General features: G+C 42.9%; 1 protein-coding gene across 5 annotated transcripts in view; it reads right to left on the reverse strand.

Moving 5' to 3' along the window:
- LOC106565872 (membrane-associated guanylate kinase, WW and PDZ domain-containing protein 3) overlaps positions 1-17,980 on the reverse strand; it is a 192,737-nt gene extending 174,757 nt beyond the window's left edge. For all 5 annotated transcript variants that reach the window (XR_006758080.1, XR_006758079.1, XR_006758078.1 and 2 more), the window contains exon 1: positions 16,875-17,980. Coding sequence is in view for 1 of the 5 variants with exons in the window: in XM_014133506.2 (XP_013988981.1) it covers positions 16,875-17,181 (307 nt within the window). In the remaining 4 variants the exon portion in view is untranslated. The remainder of the gene's footprint in view (positions 1-16,874) is intronic.
- Between the last annotated feature and the right edge of the window lie 1,237 nt (positions 17,981-19,217).

Genomic DNA, 19,217 nt, shown 5'->3' on the forward strand with positions numbered 1-19,217 from the left:
TTCATGTTAATATTTTTCAACAAATGTCAAATATACTGTATGTGAACAATCCTTCCTCCAATGGACCATTCTATGGGTAATATTTCGTGAAGATCCCCCAAATAATGCTATTCTTTTGTCCTGTTTTGTGAGGAATCACTCAAAACCAGTGACGCAGACCCATCACTCAACCCAACCCGATAAGGACCAACCCTGGTGACTACACTTTATTATGTTATGTTTATTCTAAAATACTGGATGAATGATGGTGATATTTCAGTAAATTATTCCATTAGAACCAGATGCACTGCTACAGGACAAATCACAGTCCGTGACAGTAGAATCAATCAAAATGGAAAATATAGCAGCTATTAGCTATGTCATCTATGCTGACTGAGAAAGACAGAGAGAAAGAGAGCCAAAGAGGGGACCTTCCAAAAAAAGAGAGATTGAGGGAGAGAATGAGTCATCCCATAGAGAGAGTCAGAGGGCAAAGAGACACAGGAATCTTGGTCTGAAATCGTACAAAATGTACTCACACTATCAAACATTGTGGTGACAATGTGAACCAGAACAATACAAAGAAAAGGTGCTCTCACTGGGAGGGATTTTATTGCATAGGGTGATCATGCAATTTCCCATAATGTCTTCATCTAATAGAGCAGGGATTTGTGAGATTATGTTGTTGGTATATCCTATTCATCTGTGACCCCCCTCCTCCTCCTCCTCCATCCTCTCTCTCATTGCTCATTAAAACAGTGACATTGTGACCTATGAATGTCGTCACTGTTACATGTAATTCCCCAGGCACTGAAGGACTGTGATACTCCAGCAGCCCCAGCGCCTTACTATATATCCTTGCGAGGCTGTTGATAGACAGGATGCTTGACAGGCCAATTATGCTATCAGCCAATCCATAACCAATTAAATCTTACATCAAATAAAGATGAACAAATTATGCCTCTATGGAGGCTGCATTGTGCCTGTAATATTGTAAAATCTTCCTTCGTTCTATTTCAGTGATTAAGAATACAACCAGTTCCATATAGGAGCAGCTCCAGTAAATCTACACACACTGTGGATCAAGCCATCAGTCACCGTCAAATCTTCACACAGAAGCTATAACTATAAGCCAATCCCACTCAGGAGCTCCAGCCATCATCCAATCCTAACGTAGAAGCTTCAGCCGTCACCCTATCCTCACAGACTATAAGCCTCCTTTTCCCCATGTTTTCTATTCCAAGGCGATGCTGGAGAGTGAGAGCAACACCAATTTGATTATGGTGGGACTAATTAGACAGCACTAGGGACCGCAATGTACTGTAATACCACCAGTACACACCACCCACACACACACACACACACACACACACACACACACACACACACACACACACACACACACACACACACACACACACACACACACACACACACACACGCACGCACACGGGAGGGTCTGCAGAGTAGCTGCCTCTCCTAAATGAATTATTGAGCACTAGGAGTAGGGTTGGAATAGACTTCACGCTTGTTTGTTTTTGTTGTACCGTCTTACTCTTCCCCGCCACGACATACACAGACCATTGCATGCGAGACTGGGTTGTGTTGTAAACTGAGATGTTTAGATGATGTCTGATGAGAGGGGCGTGTTCTGGGAAGGACGGGGATGTAGGCTAGCTGTGTGAGGTAAGCCAATAGTGAGTGCCCAGCGGCAGCCTAAGGCTCTGATGGCAGACAGTAAAAGAAGCAGAAACAGAAGTAAAAACAGGAAGTGAGCAGGATGTTTAAAGAAAGGTATTTTGTGTGAATGGGTGTCCTTGGTGATTGAAGTAGACTATAGAAGACTGTCATGCTTCTGGAGAAGAACATTGCCCACACATTCAGTGATCATTACTTCGCCTTCCCCTCGTTCAGATAGCAACAACAACTTTTCCTGAACAACTGGTTGCTGGTGTGCAGTTTATTCTCTTAGGACCACCAAGAATAAGGCAAATGGGGGAGGGGGGGGGCAAGTGTGTGTGAGAGAGAGTGACTGTGTGTGAGAGAAAAAAGAAAGATAAATAAAGAGATAGTCATTCATGAGGAAAGGTTGATCAGAGTGGGACGCTTCGGGCATGGAGAAACACTTATTATACAACTTATTGTCATGCTCTAGCATTGTGGCAGCAGCAGCAACCTTCTTAGTTCCTGACAGGCTCACATGTCCCTCTGTGGCACGGATGTTGGTGATTACAGTGTTAGTGGCCTGCTGGTAGTAGTCTCTGAACAAAGATGTGACAAAGTTCTTCAAACATGCTATTTGTAGAAGATTAGATCCACATACTGGGCCCCATTGTAATCATCATCAGCGCCTGCTGCTAGGAACACAGCTAGGGTTGCAGAGCTACAGGTAATTTACCAAAGTTCTTCTGTAATTTTGGTCATTAAAACAGGTAATCTATGGCAATCTAAGGTAACTTTGGCAATTTATAATGTTTTACAGCTTTGTCATTCTATTTTAAAATCTTATTTAATGATTTTATATTTTAAAATGTGATAAGGCCACACAGAGCACCAGAGATTATAGACACCTGTGATAATCTGAAGTACCCAAAAAGGCCACTAATGTCATTTTATAAAAGTACTAAAATACCTTGAAAGTTACCAAAATGCTGGTAGTTTACTGGTAAACTTCAAAAGTTTCCAGTAATATACCCTGCCTTTGCAACCCTAATCACAAGACAAGCCCTATCAGATGTGTGAAGCGCTCTTGATGCAAAGATGAAGAAGCATATAACTGTACTGGGCCTGCAGGACCTCACTATGCTTTTCACACCACGTTGACTGACGTACATATCTAGCCCACTAAGCTCTTTACCTCTATGATAGAGTTCTCAATGCAAGTGAGATCAATAGGATCTCAGCAGCGGTGGCATAGTTTGGGAGTGGCTAGCTCAGCTCGACACACTCTTCAGCTGGGTCGTTCTACGAAAAGAGTGCCTTCGATATTCTAGATAGAAATTGTGAACCAATATTGCATTTTAAAAGCCTGTATTATTAAATGAAGTGCCCTTTAAAATAGACTACATGGAGAATTCAATAAAGCTGATTTTTTAAATGAATAAAGGCTTGCTAAAGTGCCAAAATTCTGTGTAACTTCTAGGAAGATTTCAACCCACTTAATGAAATAAAATCTCCAAGTTTCACAACCATTGCAAAGGCCTGGATATTTTGTTGCTTTGACAGTCATTTCTGAATATCATCATTTCTTTCATGTGATTAGTGATTCATTAATGTCTGTCCCTCATTTTAAGGTCAACCCTGTTACATGAACTGAACTCTTGTTTAAAGATGGTGAAACTATTGCTTTTTTATTATTATTTTGCGCCATTTCCTCAACAGGTCGAGCAAAACACATTTAACCCTGTTACCCATAGATAGAGAGGTAGCATTTTTTTTCTGAAGCTTGCATTCAATTGCCACAAGGGGATTTTGGGATGATTTAAGTTGAAATCGTCAACCCTGTTGTTACAGTCAACACTTACTATAAGTATATACAGTACCAGTCAAAAGTTTGGACACACCTACTCATTCAAGGGTTTTTCTTGATTTTTACAATTTTCTACATTGTAGAATAATAGTGAAGAAATCAAAACTATAAAATAACATATGGAATCATGTAGTAACCAAATAAAAGTGTTAAACAAATCAAAATATATTTCAGATGAGATTCTTCAAACTGTTTACAGGCCTCCTGGGCCATATGCAGCGTTCCTCACCGAGTTCCCTGAATTCCTATCGGACCTTGTAGCCATCGCAGATAATATTCAAATTTTTGGTGACTTTAATATTCACATGGAAAAGTCCACAGACCCACTCCAAAAGGCTTTCGGAGCCATCATCGACTCAGTGGGTTTTGTCCAACATGTCTCTGGACCCACTCACTGCCACAGTCATACTCTGGACCTAGTTGTTGTGGATCTTAATGTTTTTCCCCATATTCCTGAACTATCGGACCACCATTTTATTACGTTCGCAATCGCAACAAATAATCTGCTCAGACCCCAACCAAGAAGCATTAAAAGTCGTGCTATAAATTCTCAGACAACCCAAAGATTCCTTGATGCCCTTCCAGACTCCCTCTGCCTACCCAAGGACGTCAGAGGACAAAAATCAGTTAACCACCTAACCGAGGAACTCAATTTAACCTTGCGCAATACCCTAGATGCAGTTGCACCCCTAAAAACTAAAAACATTTGTCATAAGAAACTAGCTCCCTGGTATACAGAAAATACACGAGCTCTGAAGCAAGCTTCCAGAAAATTGGAACGGAAATGGCGCCACACCAAACTGGAAGTCTTCCGACTAGCTTGGAAAGACAGTACCGTGAAGTATCGAAGAGCCCTCACTGCTGCTCGATCATCCTATTTTTTCAACTTAATTGAGGAAAATAAGAACAATCCGAAATTTATTTTTGATACTGTCGCAAAGTTAACTAAAAAGCAGCATTCCCCAAGAGAGGATGGCTCTCACTTCAGCAGTGATGAATTCATGAACTTCTTTGAGGAAAAGATCAGGATCATTAGAAAGCAAATTACGGACTCCTCTTTAAATCTGCGTATTCCTCCAAAGCTCCGTTGTCCTGAGTCTGCACAACCCTGCCAGGACCTAGGTTCAAGGGAGACACTAAAGTGTTTTAGTACTATATCTCTTGACACAATGATGAAAATAATCATGGCCTCTAAACCTTCAAGCTGCATACTGGACCCTATTCCAACTAAACTACTGAAAGAGCTGCTTTCTGTGCTTGGCCCTTCTATGTTGAACATAAACGGCTCTCTATCCACCGGATGTGTACCAAACTCACTAAAAGTGGCAGTAATAAAGCCTCTCTTGAAAAAGCCAAATCTTGACCCAGAAATTATAAAAAACTATCGGCCTATATCGAATCTTCCATTCCTCGCAAAATGTTTAGAAAAAGCTGTTGCGCAGCAACTCACTGCCTTCCTGAAGACAAACAATGTACACGAAACGCTTCAGTCTGGTTTTAGACCCCATCATAGCACTGAGACTGCACTTGTGAAGGTGGTAAATTACTTTTTAATGACGTCAGACTGAGGTTCTGCGTCTGTCCTCGTGCTCCTAGATCTTAGTGCTGCTTTTGATACCATCGATCACCACATTCTTTTGGCGAGATTGGAAACCCAAATTGGTCTACATGGACAAGTTCTGGCCTGGTTTAGGTCTTATCTGTCGGAAAGATATCAGTTTGTCTCTGTGAATGGTTTGTCCTCTGACAAATCAACTGTAAATTTCGGTGTTCCTCAAGGTTCCGTTTTAGGACCACTATTGTTTTCACTATATATTTTACCTCTTGGGGATGTCATTCGAAAACATAATGTTAAATTTCACTGCTATGCGGATGACACACAGCTGTACATTTCAATGTAACATGGTGAAGCCCCAAAATTGCCCTCGCTAGAAGCCTGTGTCTCAGACATAAGGAAGTGGATGGCTGCAAACTTTCTACTCTTAAACTCGGACAAAACAGAGATGCTTGTTCTAGGTCCCAAGAAACAAAGAGATCTTCTGTTGAATCTGACAATTAATCTGGATCTCTACAGTCGTCTCAAATAAAACTGTGAAGGACCTCGTCGTTACTCTGGACCCTGATCTCTCTTTTGAAGAACATATCAAGACTGTTTCAAGGACAGCTTTTTTCCATCTACGTAACTTTGCAAAAATCAGAAACTTTCTACCCGGATATAGCACTAAATAAACTTCAGTTAGTGCTAAATACGTCTGCTAGAATCCTGACTAGAACCAAAAAAAATTATCATATTACTCCAGTGCTAGCCTCCCTACACTGGCTTCCTGTTAAGGCAAGGGCTGATTTCAAGGTTTTACTGCTAACCTACAAAGCATTACATAGGCTTGCTCCTACCCATCTTTCCGATTTGGTCCTGCCGTACATACCTACACGTACGCTACGGTCACAAGACACGGGCCTCCTAATTGTTCCTAGAATTTCTAAGCAAACAGCTGGAGGCAGGGCTTTCTCCTATAGAGCTCAATTTTTATGGAATAGTCTGCCTCCCCATGTGAGAGACGCAGACTCAGTCTCAACCTTTAAGTCTTTACTGAAGACATATCTCTTCAGTAGGTCCTATGATTAAGTGTAGTCTGGCCCAGGGGTGTGAAGGTGAACGGAAAGGCTGGAGCAACGAACCGCCCTTGCTGTCTCTGCCTGGCCGGTTTCCCCTCTTTCCACTGGGATTCTCTGCCTCTACCCCTATTACGGGGGCTGAGTCACTGGCTTACTGGTGTTCTTCCATGCCGTCCCTGGGAGGGGTGTGTCACTTGAGTGGGTTGAGTCATTGACGTGGTCTTCCTGTCTGGGTTGGCGCCCCCCCTTGGGCTGTGCCATGGCGGAGATCTTTGTGGGCTATACTCGGCCTTGTCCCGGGATGGTATGGTGGTGGTTGGAGATATCCCTCCAGTGGTGTGGAGGCTGTGCTTTGGCATAGTGGGTGGGGTTATATCCTACCTGTTTGGCCCTGTCCGGGGGTTTCATCGGATGGGGCCACAGTGTCTCCTGACCCCTCCTGTCTCAGCCTCCAGTATTTATGCTGCAGTAGTTTATGTGTCGGGGGACTAGGGTCAGTCTGTCCCCCGAGTTTTTCCTAGCCACCGTGCTTCTACACCTGCATTGCTTGCTGTTAGGGGTTTTAGGCTGGGTTTCTGTACAGCACTTTGAGATATCAGCTGATGTAAGAAGGGCTATATAAATACATTTGATTTGATTTGATTCAAAGTAGCCTCCCTTTGCCTTGACAGCTTTGCACACTCTTGGCATTCTCTCAACCAGCTTCATGAGGTAGTCACCTGGAATGCATTTCAATTAACAGGTGTACCTTGTTAAAAGTTAATCTGTGGAATTTCTTTCCTTCTTAATGCATTGGAGCCGATCAATTGTGACGTGAAAAGGTAGGGGTGATATACAGAAGATAGCCCTATTTGGTAAAAGACCAAGTCCATATAATGGCAAGAACAGCTCAAATAAGCAAAGAGAACAACAGTCCATCATTACTTTAAGACATAAAGGTCAGTCAATACGGAACACTTCAAGAACTTTGAAAGTTTCTTCAAGTGCAGTTGCAAAAACCACCAAGTGCTATGATGAAACTGACTCTCATGAGGACCGCCACAGGAAAGGAAAACCCAGAGTTACCTCTACTACAGACGATAAGTTCATTAGCCTCAGAAATTGCAGCCCAAATAAATGCTTCACAGAGTTCAAGTAACAGACACATCTCAACATCAACTTTTCAGAGGAGACTGCGTGAATCAGGCCTTCATTGTCAAATTGCTGCAAAGAAACCACTTTTAAAGGACACCAATAATAAGAAAAGACTTGCTTGGGCCAAGGAACTCGAGCAATGGACATTAGACCAGTGGAAATCTGTCCTTTGGTCTGAGGAGTCCAACTTTGCGATTTTTGGATCTAACCGCTGTGTCTTTGTGAGACGCAGAGTAGGTGAACGGATGACCTCCGCATTTGTGGTTCCCACCGTGAAGCATGGAGGTGGTGTGATGGTGCTTTGCGGATGACACTGTCAGTGATTTATTTAGAATTCAAGGCACACGTAACCAGCATGCCTACCATAGCATTCTGTAGCCGAAACGCCATCCCACCTGGTTTGCGCTTAGTGGGAGAATCATGTGTTTTTCAACAGGACAATGACCTAACACACCTCCGGGCTGTGTAAGGGCTATTTGACCAAGAAGGAAAGCGATGGAGTGCTGCATCAGATGTCCTAGCCTCCACAATCACCCAACCTCAACCCAATTGAGATGGTTTGGGATGAGTTGGACCACAGAGTGAAGGAAATGTAGCCAACAAGTGCTCAGAATATGTGGGAACTCCTTCAAGATTGTTGGAAAAGCATTCCAGGTGAAGCTGGTTGAGAGATTGCCAAGAGTGTGCAAAGTTGTCATCAGAGCAAAGGGTGGCTACTTTGAAGAATTAAAAAAATATTTTGATTTGTTTAACACTTTTTTGGTTACTACATGATTCCATATGTGTTATTTCATAGTTTTGATGTCTTCACTATTATTCTACAATGTAGAAAATAGTACAAATAAAGAAAAACCCTTGAATGAATAGGTGTGCCCAAACTTTTGGCTGGCACTATTTATTTTTTTACTTCTTGAGATGGGAAAACGTGCTTTTTGTGAAGTTGAACACGTGCTCTTTATGACAGAATGCTAAGGCACCAGATTGGTGGAACGACCCAGCTAAAGCATGAGCCAGATGTGTGCCTGACCAGAGGGCCTCTCAGCTTGTGTTTCCTCTCCATTTTTTTAGGCAAACAACCGACACAAATCTCATTCCAATGATAGGTCCTGCTTTATCAAGACTCTAGAGCCACTTTCCAGATAGATATGAAGTTATGCATTAACGTGATTAACCCACGCCCACCATCTCCATCGGATACCATTACAAGGTGGAGAATAGGATCCACTCACATTGCTCTGTATTGCTGTAATCAGCAGGTAATGTGAAATATGGTGGTGTGTGTGAGAGACAGGGCTGTGAGAGCCAAGCTGCTCCACTGCCTTCAGTCCACTCGTTAGAGGGACCCACTGTAGACAAATACAGCATCCATACCATTACAGAGATGTGGTTGGTCACATCTGAGACCCCCCCAAAATACAGTATTGCATTAAGTCAATAGCCAGGGCCATGGTGTCTCATTTGGGCACATAAAGGCTTTGAAATTGAATGAATGTGTTCATCAGGGCATGACACCTATAGGTGTGATTAGGGACTGAAAGACTATAAAATTGTTATTTTATAGGAGTAAATTGTATATTTTCTGCAGTGATTATATAGGTGATATGCAGCAACACTGAACAGAGGAGGTAATGCAGTGTAGTACACTCACCATCTCTCAACATTTCCATCATGAATTCTAATCCCTAGGTGGAACCTGCAGAAACATATATTTATTAAAGCAAAAGTTTCATGCTACATGCATATTTCTGTAGCTTTTAATAAAAGCATTCCCCAGTTTAATCACATTCTCTATTGAATAAAATGCACACATGCCACAGAGCCAAAGGTAAGAACCTATGTGCCACCATCATCAAGTGTGCAGATGACAACAGTGGTAGGCCTGATCACCAACAATGACGAGACAGCATATAGGGAGGTGGTCAGAGACCTGGTAGTGTGGTGCCAGGACAATAACCTCTCCCTCAGTGTGATCAAGACTAAGGAGATGATTGTGAACTACAGGAAAAGGAGGACTAAGCACGCCCCCATTCTCATCGACTGGGCTGTAGTGGAGTAGATTTTCAAGTTCTTTGGTGTCCACATCACCAACAAACTAACATGGTCCAAGCACACCAAGACAGTCGTGAAGAGGGCACGACAAAACCTATTCCCCCTCAGGAGACTGAAAAGATTTGGCATGAGTCCTCAGATCCTCAAAGAGTTCTACAGCTGAACCATCGAGAACATGCTGACTGGTTGCATCTCTGCCTGGTACAGCAACTGCTTGGCCTCTGACCGCAAGGCACTACAGAGGGTAGTGTGTACGGCCCAGTACATCCCTGGGGCCAAGCTTCCTGCCATCCAGGACCTCTATACCAGGCAGTGTCAGAGGAAGGCCCTAAAAATTGTCAGAGACTCCAGCCACCAAATTCATAGACTGTTCGCTCTACTACCGCACGGCAAGCGGTACTGGAGTGCCAAGTCTAGGTCCAAGAGGCTTCTAAACAGCTTCTCCCCCAAGCCATAAGACTCCTGAACATCTAATCAAATGGCTACCCAGACTATTTGCATTGCCCTCCCCCCTTTTTACACTGCTGCTACTCTGTTATCTATGCGTAAGTCACTTTAATAACTCTACCTACATGTATATATTACCTCAACTAACCGGTGCCCCTGCACATCGACTCTGTACCGGTACCCCCTGTATAAAGCCTCGCTGTTGTGAATTTTACTGCTGCTCTTTAATTATTTGTTAGTTTCATTTCTTATTTTTCTTTTGGTATTTTTCTTAAAACTGCATTGTTGGTTAAGGGCTTGTAAGTAAGCATTTCACTCTAAGGTCTACACCTGTTGTATTCGGTGCATGTAACACATACAATTTGATCTACCAACGCTTTCCAGCACAGCTATGCCTTACTACAGTAGCTACTTCGACCAACATGTAGGCAGGTTCCTTAAGATTTAAAACTTCTCAAACAGCCTAATTCCCACAAAGTGATTAATACTGCGATTATACTACACTCCCAACACCTCCTCCTAGCTCTTCCTTCCAGCTGTCAGCAGATACAGGAAGTCCAACAGCTCCATGGTCCAGGGGAAAGAGAGCAGAGGACCTGGCAACAGCAGCAGTAGAACATCTGGTGGACCAAGCTCTGTCAGCTCCATCCCCTCACCCTCTGCTCTCCCCTCTCCCGCCAGCCATTAGCACTATATCACAGCTTATCCTCCTGGCCCATCGCCACTACGTAGCGCACCGCCCCCATCAGCATGGAGACAGAAACACTTGCTGCCTCAATTATGCAAAAGGTATGAATTAAACATGAGTGTACCGCACAGGAAACACTGTGCACACACACACACACACACACGTGTGTTCATCCACGTGCTCAAAGACACACAAACTATTACAGCATAGAATCAAATACTGATCATACAAAAAGCTGTTCGTTACAGGCGTTTCTATGTGAGATCTATTGTAGCAGCAAACATTGCTAAGGAGGAGCCTCTGCAGGACAGTATAAGCCCTCACTGTGACCCGTCATATGGATGACTGATACATTTACAGGATAATAAAGTTAGCTCAGGCTGTTGTTGCTGCTGGTGATGAAAGTAGAAGGTGATGAGGAATATTGCCATCACTACCAACTTAAGAACAAAAACAGCATAGCGTGGGAGTTGAACCTCGAGCCAAAGGCTGAGCTGATTCCTTCTCTCTACCATGCCCTTTATTAATCAACCTTGGTAAGTGGGGCATAGAGTGTGGTGTGAGGAGCTCTGGGGGCATGCAGTGGAGGACACACAAACTCTCACTCTCCCACACACAGCTGATGTTCAGTGCTACTGGCCTGGAGGCCTAAGAATCAAACGCTGCTGATGCAACCTTTTGCACAGTCTCAGTTGTTGTTTAAGTCTTTCAATTCAAATACACAGCACCCCTTCCCCTAGACCAGATAAAGAGACAGCCAACCATCCAGCCTGGCTAACACCGGAAGCCCTTAGAGTTCATACAGACTGCAGAAACCAGGGTTCTATTAGGCCCATAAGATATGAATTCATTAAACCGGCATATAGCCCTTAAAGCTGGAATCCATAGCTGCTACATCCATTTTTGGACTTCCTAATTAATGATATACCCTACCCCATCAGAGTGGTACACTACGAAGCAAGCTAGATCTACTCAGGCTTTTATAAAGCTAGCCAGCTTCAGTTAGCTTCACATTCCATGTCAGGCTTCATCAGAACTACGACGGTGGATACCGCTAGTTGGCCTGCCGCGGACTCTTGGAGGCTTGTAACTGCGAGTGCATGTCGCACATGGCTAGTTGAACACCAAACTCTTCAGAGATAATGCTGAAACATCAGTTTGAGTAAAAGGTAGAACAAAAAACAAATACACGAGAAAGTAAGAAGCTATATATACACAGTTGAAGTCCGGAAGTTTACATAAACTAGTTTTAATGACTCCAACCTAAGTGTTTCAACCACTACACACATTTCTTGTTAACAAACTAGTTTTGGCAAGTCAGTTAGGACATCTACTTTGTGCATGACACAAGTCATTTTTCAAACAATTTTTTACAGACAGATTATTTCACTTATAATTCACTGTATCACAATTCCAGTGGGTCAGAAGTTTAGATATACTAAATTGACTGTGCCTTTAAACAGCTTGGAAAGTTCCAGAAAATGATGTCATGGCTTTAAAAGCTTCTGAAAGGCTAATTTACATCATTTGAGTCATTTGGAGGTGTACCTGTGGATGTATTTGAAGGCCTACCTTAAAACTCAGTGCCTCTTTGCTTGACATCATGGGAAAATCAAAATAACTCAGCCAAGACCTCAGAAAACAATTGCAGACCTCCACAAGTCTGGTTTATTCTTGGGAGCAATTCCCAAGCGCCTGAAGGTATCACGTTCATCTTTACAAACAATAGTACGCAAGTATAAACACCATGGAACCACGCAGCCGTCATACCGCTCAGGAAGGAGACGCATTCTGTCTCCTAGAGATGAACGTACTTTGGTGTGAAAAGTGCAAATCAATCCCAGAACAACAACAAAAGACCTTGTGAAAATGCTGGAGGAAACAGGTACAAAGTATCTATATCCACAGTAAACGAGTCCTATATCGACATAATCTGAAAGGCCGCTCAGCAAGGAAGAAGCAACTGCTCCAAAAACTGGCATAAAAAAAACAGACAACTGTTTGCAACTGCAAATGGGGACAAAGATCGTACTTTTTGAAGAAATGTCCTCTGGTCTGATTAAACAAAAATTATAACTGTTTGGCCATAACGACCATTGTTATGTTTGGAGGAAAAAGGGGGAGGCTTGCAAGTTGAAGAACACCATCACAACCGTGAAGCACGGGGGTGGCAGCATCATGTTGTGGAGGTGCTTTGCTGCAGGAGGGCCTGGTGCACTTCACAAAATAGATGGCATCATAAGGAGGGAAAATTATGTGGATATATTGAAGCAACATCAAGACATCAGTCAGGAAGTTAAAGTTTGGTCACAAATGGATCTTCCAAATGGACAATGACTCCAAGCATACTTCCAAAGTTGTGGCACAATGGCTTAAGGACAACATAGTCAAGGTATTGGAGTGGCCATCACAAAGCCCTGACCTTAATGCTATAGAACATTTGTGGGCAGAACTGAAAAAGTGTGTGCGAGCAAGGAGGCCTACAAACCTGACTCAGTTACACCAGCTCTGTCAGGAGGAATGGGTCAAAATTCACCCAACTTATTGTAACTGAATTAGGTTTGTAGGCCTCCTTGCTCGCACATGCTTTTTCAGTTCTGTCCACAAATGTCCCACGCTTCGCCTAGAATGGCGTTAAGCTCACCGCCATTGGACTCTGGAGCAGTGGAAACGGGTTCTCTGTAGTGATGAATCACACTTCACCATCTGGCAGTATAATGGACGAATTTGGGTTTGGCGGATGCCAGGAGAACACTACCTGCCCCAATGCATAGTGCCAACTGTAAAGCTTGGTGGAGGAGGAATAATGGTCTGGGGCTGTGTTTCATCGTTCAGACTAAGGGCTTTGGGATGAATTGGAAAGCCGACTGCGAACCAGTCCTAATCACCCAACACCAGTGCCCGACTTCAGAAATGCTCATGGCTGAATGTAAGTAAGTCCCGGCAGCAATGCTCCAACATTAGTGGAAAGCCTTCCTAGAAGAGTGGAGTCTGTTACAGCAGGAAAGTGGGACCAATTCCATATTAATGCCCATGATTTTGGAATGAGACGTTCGATGAGCAGGTGGCAACATACTTTTGGTCATGTATAATCCATAGAAGGGTTTTGGAACCTCTAACCCTGGCAATTTGACTGTTAAATCTACAATATGTAACTTTTTGGGCGACCTGACCAAATTCACATAGGAAATGTGAGTTATAGATCTGTCACTCTCATTGAAAGCAAGTCTAAGAAGTGGTAGATGTGTTCTATGTTAACCATTTCTATGCTTCACATTTTTAAGTTTATTTTTTGTCTTTTACTTTTGTTTTCATACAACAACTTCAAACAGCTGAAAATGTTGAAAAAAATGTGGTTATGGAAAATATATTCCACAGTGGTTTAGATGGTAAAATGATTATCTATACAATGACTGCCTGTTTTGTCACAAACTGAAATTAGGCAAAGTATTAGAATTTTTGCAACCAGGAAATGGAGGAGCGATTTTTGCAGTGCACCTTTAAACAACTTATGCGTACGATAGCAATGGCTGCCAGTCTTGAATTGAATGGGAACTGCCATCTATTGATTATAGGTCTATGGTTGGTTGCAGCTGTCCGTTTGCCTTTAGCAAATTTCTAAATACAAATCAGGCAAAAAATGTAAAGTTTGGAGACTAAATGCTGTCATTAACTAAATGGATAATGTATACTGCTCAAAAAAATAAAGGGAACACAAACAACATCCTAGATCTGAATGAAATAAATAATCTTATTAAATACTTTTTTCTTTACATAGTTGAATGTGCTGACAACAAAATCACACAAAAATAATCAATGGAAATCCAATTTATCAACCCATGGAGGTCTGGATTTGGAGTCACACTCAAAATTAAAGTGGAAAACCACACTACAGGCTGATCCAACTTTGATGTAATGTCCTTAATACAAGTCAAAATGAGGCTCAGTGTGTGTGGCCTCCACGTGCCTGTATGACCTCCCTACAATGCCTGGGCATGCTCCTGATGAGGTGGCGGATGGTCTCCTGAGAGATCTCCTCCCAGACCTGGACTAAAGCATCCACCAACTCCTGGACAGTCTGTGGTGTTGGTGGATGGAGCGAGACATGATGTCCCAGATGTGCTCAATTGGATTCAGGTCTGGGGAACGGGCAGGCCAGTCCATAGCATCAATGCCTTCCTCTTGCAGGAACTGCTGACACACTCCAGCCACATGAGGTCTAGCATTGTCTTGCATTAGGAGGAACCCAGGGCCAACCGCACCAGCATATGGTCTCACAAGGGGTCTGAGGATCTCATCTCGGTACCTAATGGCAGTCAGGCTACCTCTGGCGAGCACATGGAGGGCTGTGCGGCCCCCCCAAAGAAATGCCACCCCACACCATGACTGACCCACCGCCAAACTGGTCATGCTGGAGGATGTTGCAGGCAGCAGAACGTTCTCCACGGCGTCTCCAGACTCTGTCACGTGCTCAGTGTGAACCTGCTTTCATCTGTGAAGAGCACAGGGCGCCAGTGGCGAGTTTGCCAATCTTGGTGTTCTCTGGCAAATGCCAAACGTCCTGCACGGTGTTGGGCTGTAAGCACAACCCCCACCTGTGGACGTCAGGCCCTCATACCACCCTCATGGAGTCTGTTTCTGACCGTTTGAGCAGACACATGCACATGTGGCCTGCTGGAGGTCATTTTGCAGGGCTCTGGCAGTGATTCTCCTGCTCCTCCTTGCACAAAGGCGGAGGTAGCGGTCTTGCTGCTGGGTTGTTGACCTCCTACGGCCTCCTCCACATCTCCTGATGTACTGGCCTGTCTCCTGGTAGCGCCTCCATGCTCTGGACACTTCGCTAACAGACACATAAAACCTTCTTGCCACAGCTCGCATTGATGTGCCATCCTGGATGAGCTCCACTACCTGAGCCACTTGTGTGGGTTGTAGACTCCGTCTCATGCTACCACTAGCGTGAAAGCACCGCCAGCATTCAAAAGTGACCAAAACATCAGCCAGGAAGCATAGGAACTGAGAAGTGGTCTGTGGTCCCCACCTGCAGAACCACTCCTTTATTGGGGGTGTCTTGCTAATTGCCTATAATTTCCACCTGTTGTCTATTCCATTTCCACAACAGCATGTGAAATTTATTGTCAATCAGTGTTGCTTCCTAAGTGGACAGTTTGATTTCACAGAAGTGTGATTGACTTGGAGTTACATTGTTGTTTAAGTGTTCCCTTTATTTTTTGGAGCAGTGTATTATAAAGAATATACTACACACCAAAAAACATTGGATTCATAAAATATTTCATCAGTCGTATTCCTCAAATAAAAGGGGATGATGACACAATCTTTGCGAGATGGAGGGTAGTTGATTTTTGGTCCTCAACTCGTGGCTCAGACAATTTAGGATAAATGGAGTTAGCCTGCTGTGCAGCAGGTTAGTTCTGAAGGATTCGTTGCCATAGAAATGTATCTGGCAAAAAGGTGAGCCACTTTTGTGGTACAGGTTATCTCGAGTTGAACCCAGAGTTGACCAAAGTTACCTAGCTAAGTCCTCAAACCCGATTCGTAGTATAGGGCTCTGAACCCAAAATACAAGCTTGTTTTACGCCAATGACTGTAAGCAAATACAAACAAACCTATATAGCCTCAAAACACGGTTAAAACTATAATTTTGATATCATGGATGGTCAGTCCTTGCATCCTAATCTCTGTCTATGAATTTGACAGTGGTTACATTTACTGTTGTTTTATTTCTTTACCTACCTATTGTTCACCTAATACCTTTTTTGCACTATTGGGTAGAGCCTGTAAGTAAGCATTTCACTGTAAGGTCTACACCTGTTATATTCAGCGCACGTGACAAATACACTTTGATTTGATTCTCCAGGCCCAATCCCTCAGCTTTTTACCAACACACAGGCCAGGTGACCACTTTGTTATTGCTTCAATAAAAGGAGTCTTGCTAGAGATAGGGGTCCATGTCTGTACAGTTGGGTTAAATCACTTGCCATGACACTCGCATCACAACTAGCAATGTGAGAGGCATTGTCATTTATCAATAACAGAAAGCAGACTTGACCAACGCTCAAAGCCAAATGGCATATGTCATGAGTCCCAGTAAGGGATGGACACTGAGTGCTCTGTATGACAGTGTTGTCACTCCAACAAATATGTAGGAATAAAAGGGCACTACATTTTACATTGAATTATAGCTAGGACAACCGGTAAGTATGCAATTTTGTTATCCGAGATAAAAAATAAAAAAAAGTGATAGAATAAATGGTAAATACCACCATAAAATATGTACTTATAAAAAATAATTATACACAAGTATTCAACTGGTAACGTTAGTTGGTTGACTACTCTGGCATAGAGCATATGTAGGCTAATATAGAGAGGACCATTTTGTATATGAAATACTTTAAGTAAAAAAAGAGGACGCACCTGGTTTGACGGTCTTCAAACGAATGGGCTCCCGAAAGTGGCGAATGACTGCATGAGTGTCGCGGTTTGTAAGTCCACTGACGGGTGTTCCGTTGATCTCCAACAAAACGTCACCGAAATAGGGCATTGTACCGACGTGGCACAACATCACATCCAACTTCATCTGGCCCAGGTAAGGAAACTCTCCGTGTTCAGCACCCCCCAGCACCTCCACCACATTGCCGAATTCTCCGAGGCTTCCCCATGACACCGCACACTCCTGCACTTTGCTGGACCAATGTTTCTTCTTTTTCAGTGTTCTAGACATATTGTATCTTTTTGATGTGGTTCGTCACTGATCTGAAAGGGTATCTTTGGTTTTGCTTTGTTTCACAAGCACTAATGCAGGAGAAAATATGGGCGAACAGAGATTTCTGATATTGAGTTATTCACTGGATCTGGTCGGAGTTTAATTTCTCTTTTATAATTGATAATTCACTGTTGAGAGCCAGCCTGTGTCATGGATGAGGTTTTCCCGGGTAATGTGTAAATACATTTCGTATTGTCCAAGAAACCACAGTAATGCTGGAGTAGCATGACTTCCAATAAAAGTCACTATGCGGGCTACGTTAGCTGGCTATTCCACTGAAAATACGTCCGTAATATTGCAAAACTCACAATGGTCTTTGTGCGTAAAACAGTAAATAAGTCAGCAATCCAGTGCCTACATGAATGCATCAATGTTTCAGCCTCCGCATCACCTTATCATAGGTTGGTTCTTCTTATTCTCCTAAACCTTTGGATGGAAGTTGTCAAAACAGGGTATCCACTCACCTCACCATAGACTGCGTGAGAGACAAATCTTCTCGGAGATTTGGGACATCGGAAGCCGTATATTTAGTGCGTCAACGAGAGTGCCTTTATACCTGTGACAGAAAACTGCTGGTGTCGTTATCACAGCATTCACCTAATGGTAATTTATTCTCGTTCCAGGTCTTAGTTCGCATCCCACACATTTTGATGATGACAACCGCGACTGCATCCCTCGCCACAGGTTAAAACACACCTGGCACCGCCAAGCAAGATGCGCGAATCCCGGAACGCCCATTTATGCAGATGTCACTGCGCTCCGCTCAAATCAACAACCTTTTACACGGGCTCCATCCCTCGGTGTATAGTAGCAGAATGAACACTAAATATTATTGCATACACATTATAGTGGGTCACTTTAGCAGTCTTGTATAATAGTAGGCTAGATAACGCAACGGTAGTGTATAACTTTATAAATATTTTGCCAACACCTAAAATGGCATATGCCAGCAAAACAATCAGACAAAAAACTACACAAATAAACCAATGTGTTATAAACGAATAACTTATTTTGTATAAACTACGTATAACCCCTTTATGCATCCTTATTAAGTTTTAGCAAAATATATAAATACTTTTTGCATTCAAGGCCTACACTTATTGCATGGCAGAATTATTTGGGTGGAGGTTGAATCCTGTAATGGATAACAGGGAACTAAATACGGGCTACACAGTTGCTGTTAAAATTCATACAATTTTGGACACAAATTGCTTATAATCCTAGTGTGTATTATTCCCTGTCTCCACAGTGCCACCCTCTGACTATTATATATCACTTCAACCCAGCAGAAGTGGAGAGGTAAGGCACATTCATTCAATAACAAATATTTTTATACAGTAAATTGTTTAAATCAGACTATATTGCCATTACTCTCTCTTCCCTGTGATACATATATTTGCTAAACTGTCAGGGACAGTCTGATTAAACAACAATAGGCCTAAGTCAACCTCAACAAATTGCTAGCATCATGGGATAGTTAACTCACTTTGTAGTGGCAGAGAAGTCAAGAAATGTAAAAAAGAATATCCAGATATGTATTAACTCTGCAGTGCAGCCTATACGGTGTGTCACGTTCCAAAGTGCTTGCCTGCATACCAGCATTTATCTGGATGAAACATAAAATCGTGAGATGTGTGTTTGGTTAGTGAGATGATGCCACCCTGGACATTGTATTTAATAATTAGTTGAGTGGTGGAGGGTGGTGAGCAGCACTGCCATGATGATGCCTTTGGTGAGGTCTAGGAATTGACTCACTTACACCCAGTTCTGTTTTACCCACCCTGAAAAGCACAAAGACTCAATGATTAGTCAAACTCTGATACTTCTCTACATACTCTGTTCAACAGCAGCAATATATGCACCTAATAGTGTTGGTGTGGGAGGAGGAAAAGGCATACTTTTTAAGACCAATATCCATGAAAATATGATTACCTTTTAAAGTGAGCATGGACTCATTGCAGGTGGCTGTTGTGTGACAACACAATGCCACAGAT

Source organism: Salmo salar, chromosome ssa12 (genome assembly GCF_905237065.1).
Source record: "Salmo salar chromosome ssa12, Ssal_v3.1, whole genome shotgun sequence".
NCBI lineage: Eukaryota > Metazoa > Chordata > Actinopteri > Salmoniformes > Salmonidae > Salmo > Salmo salar.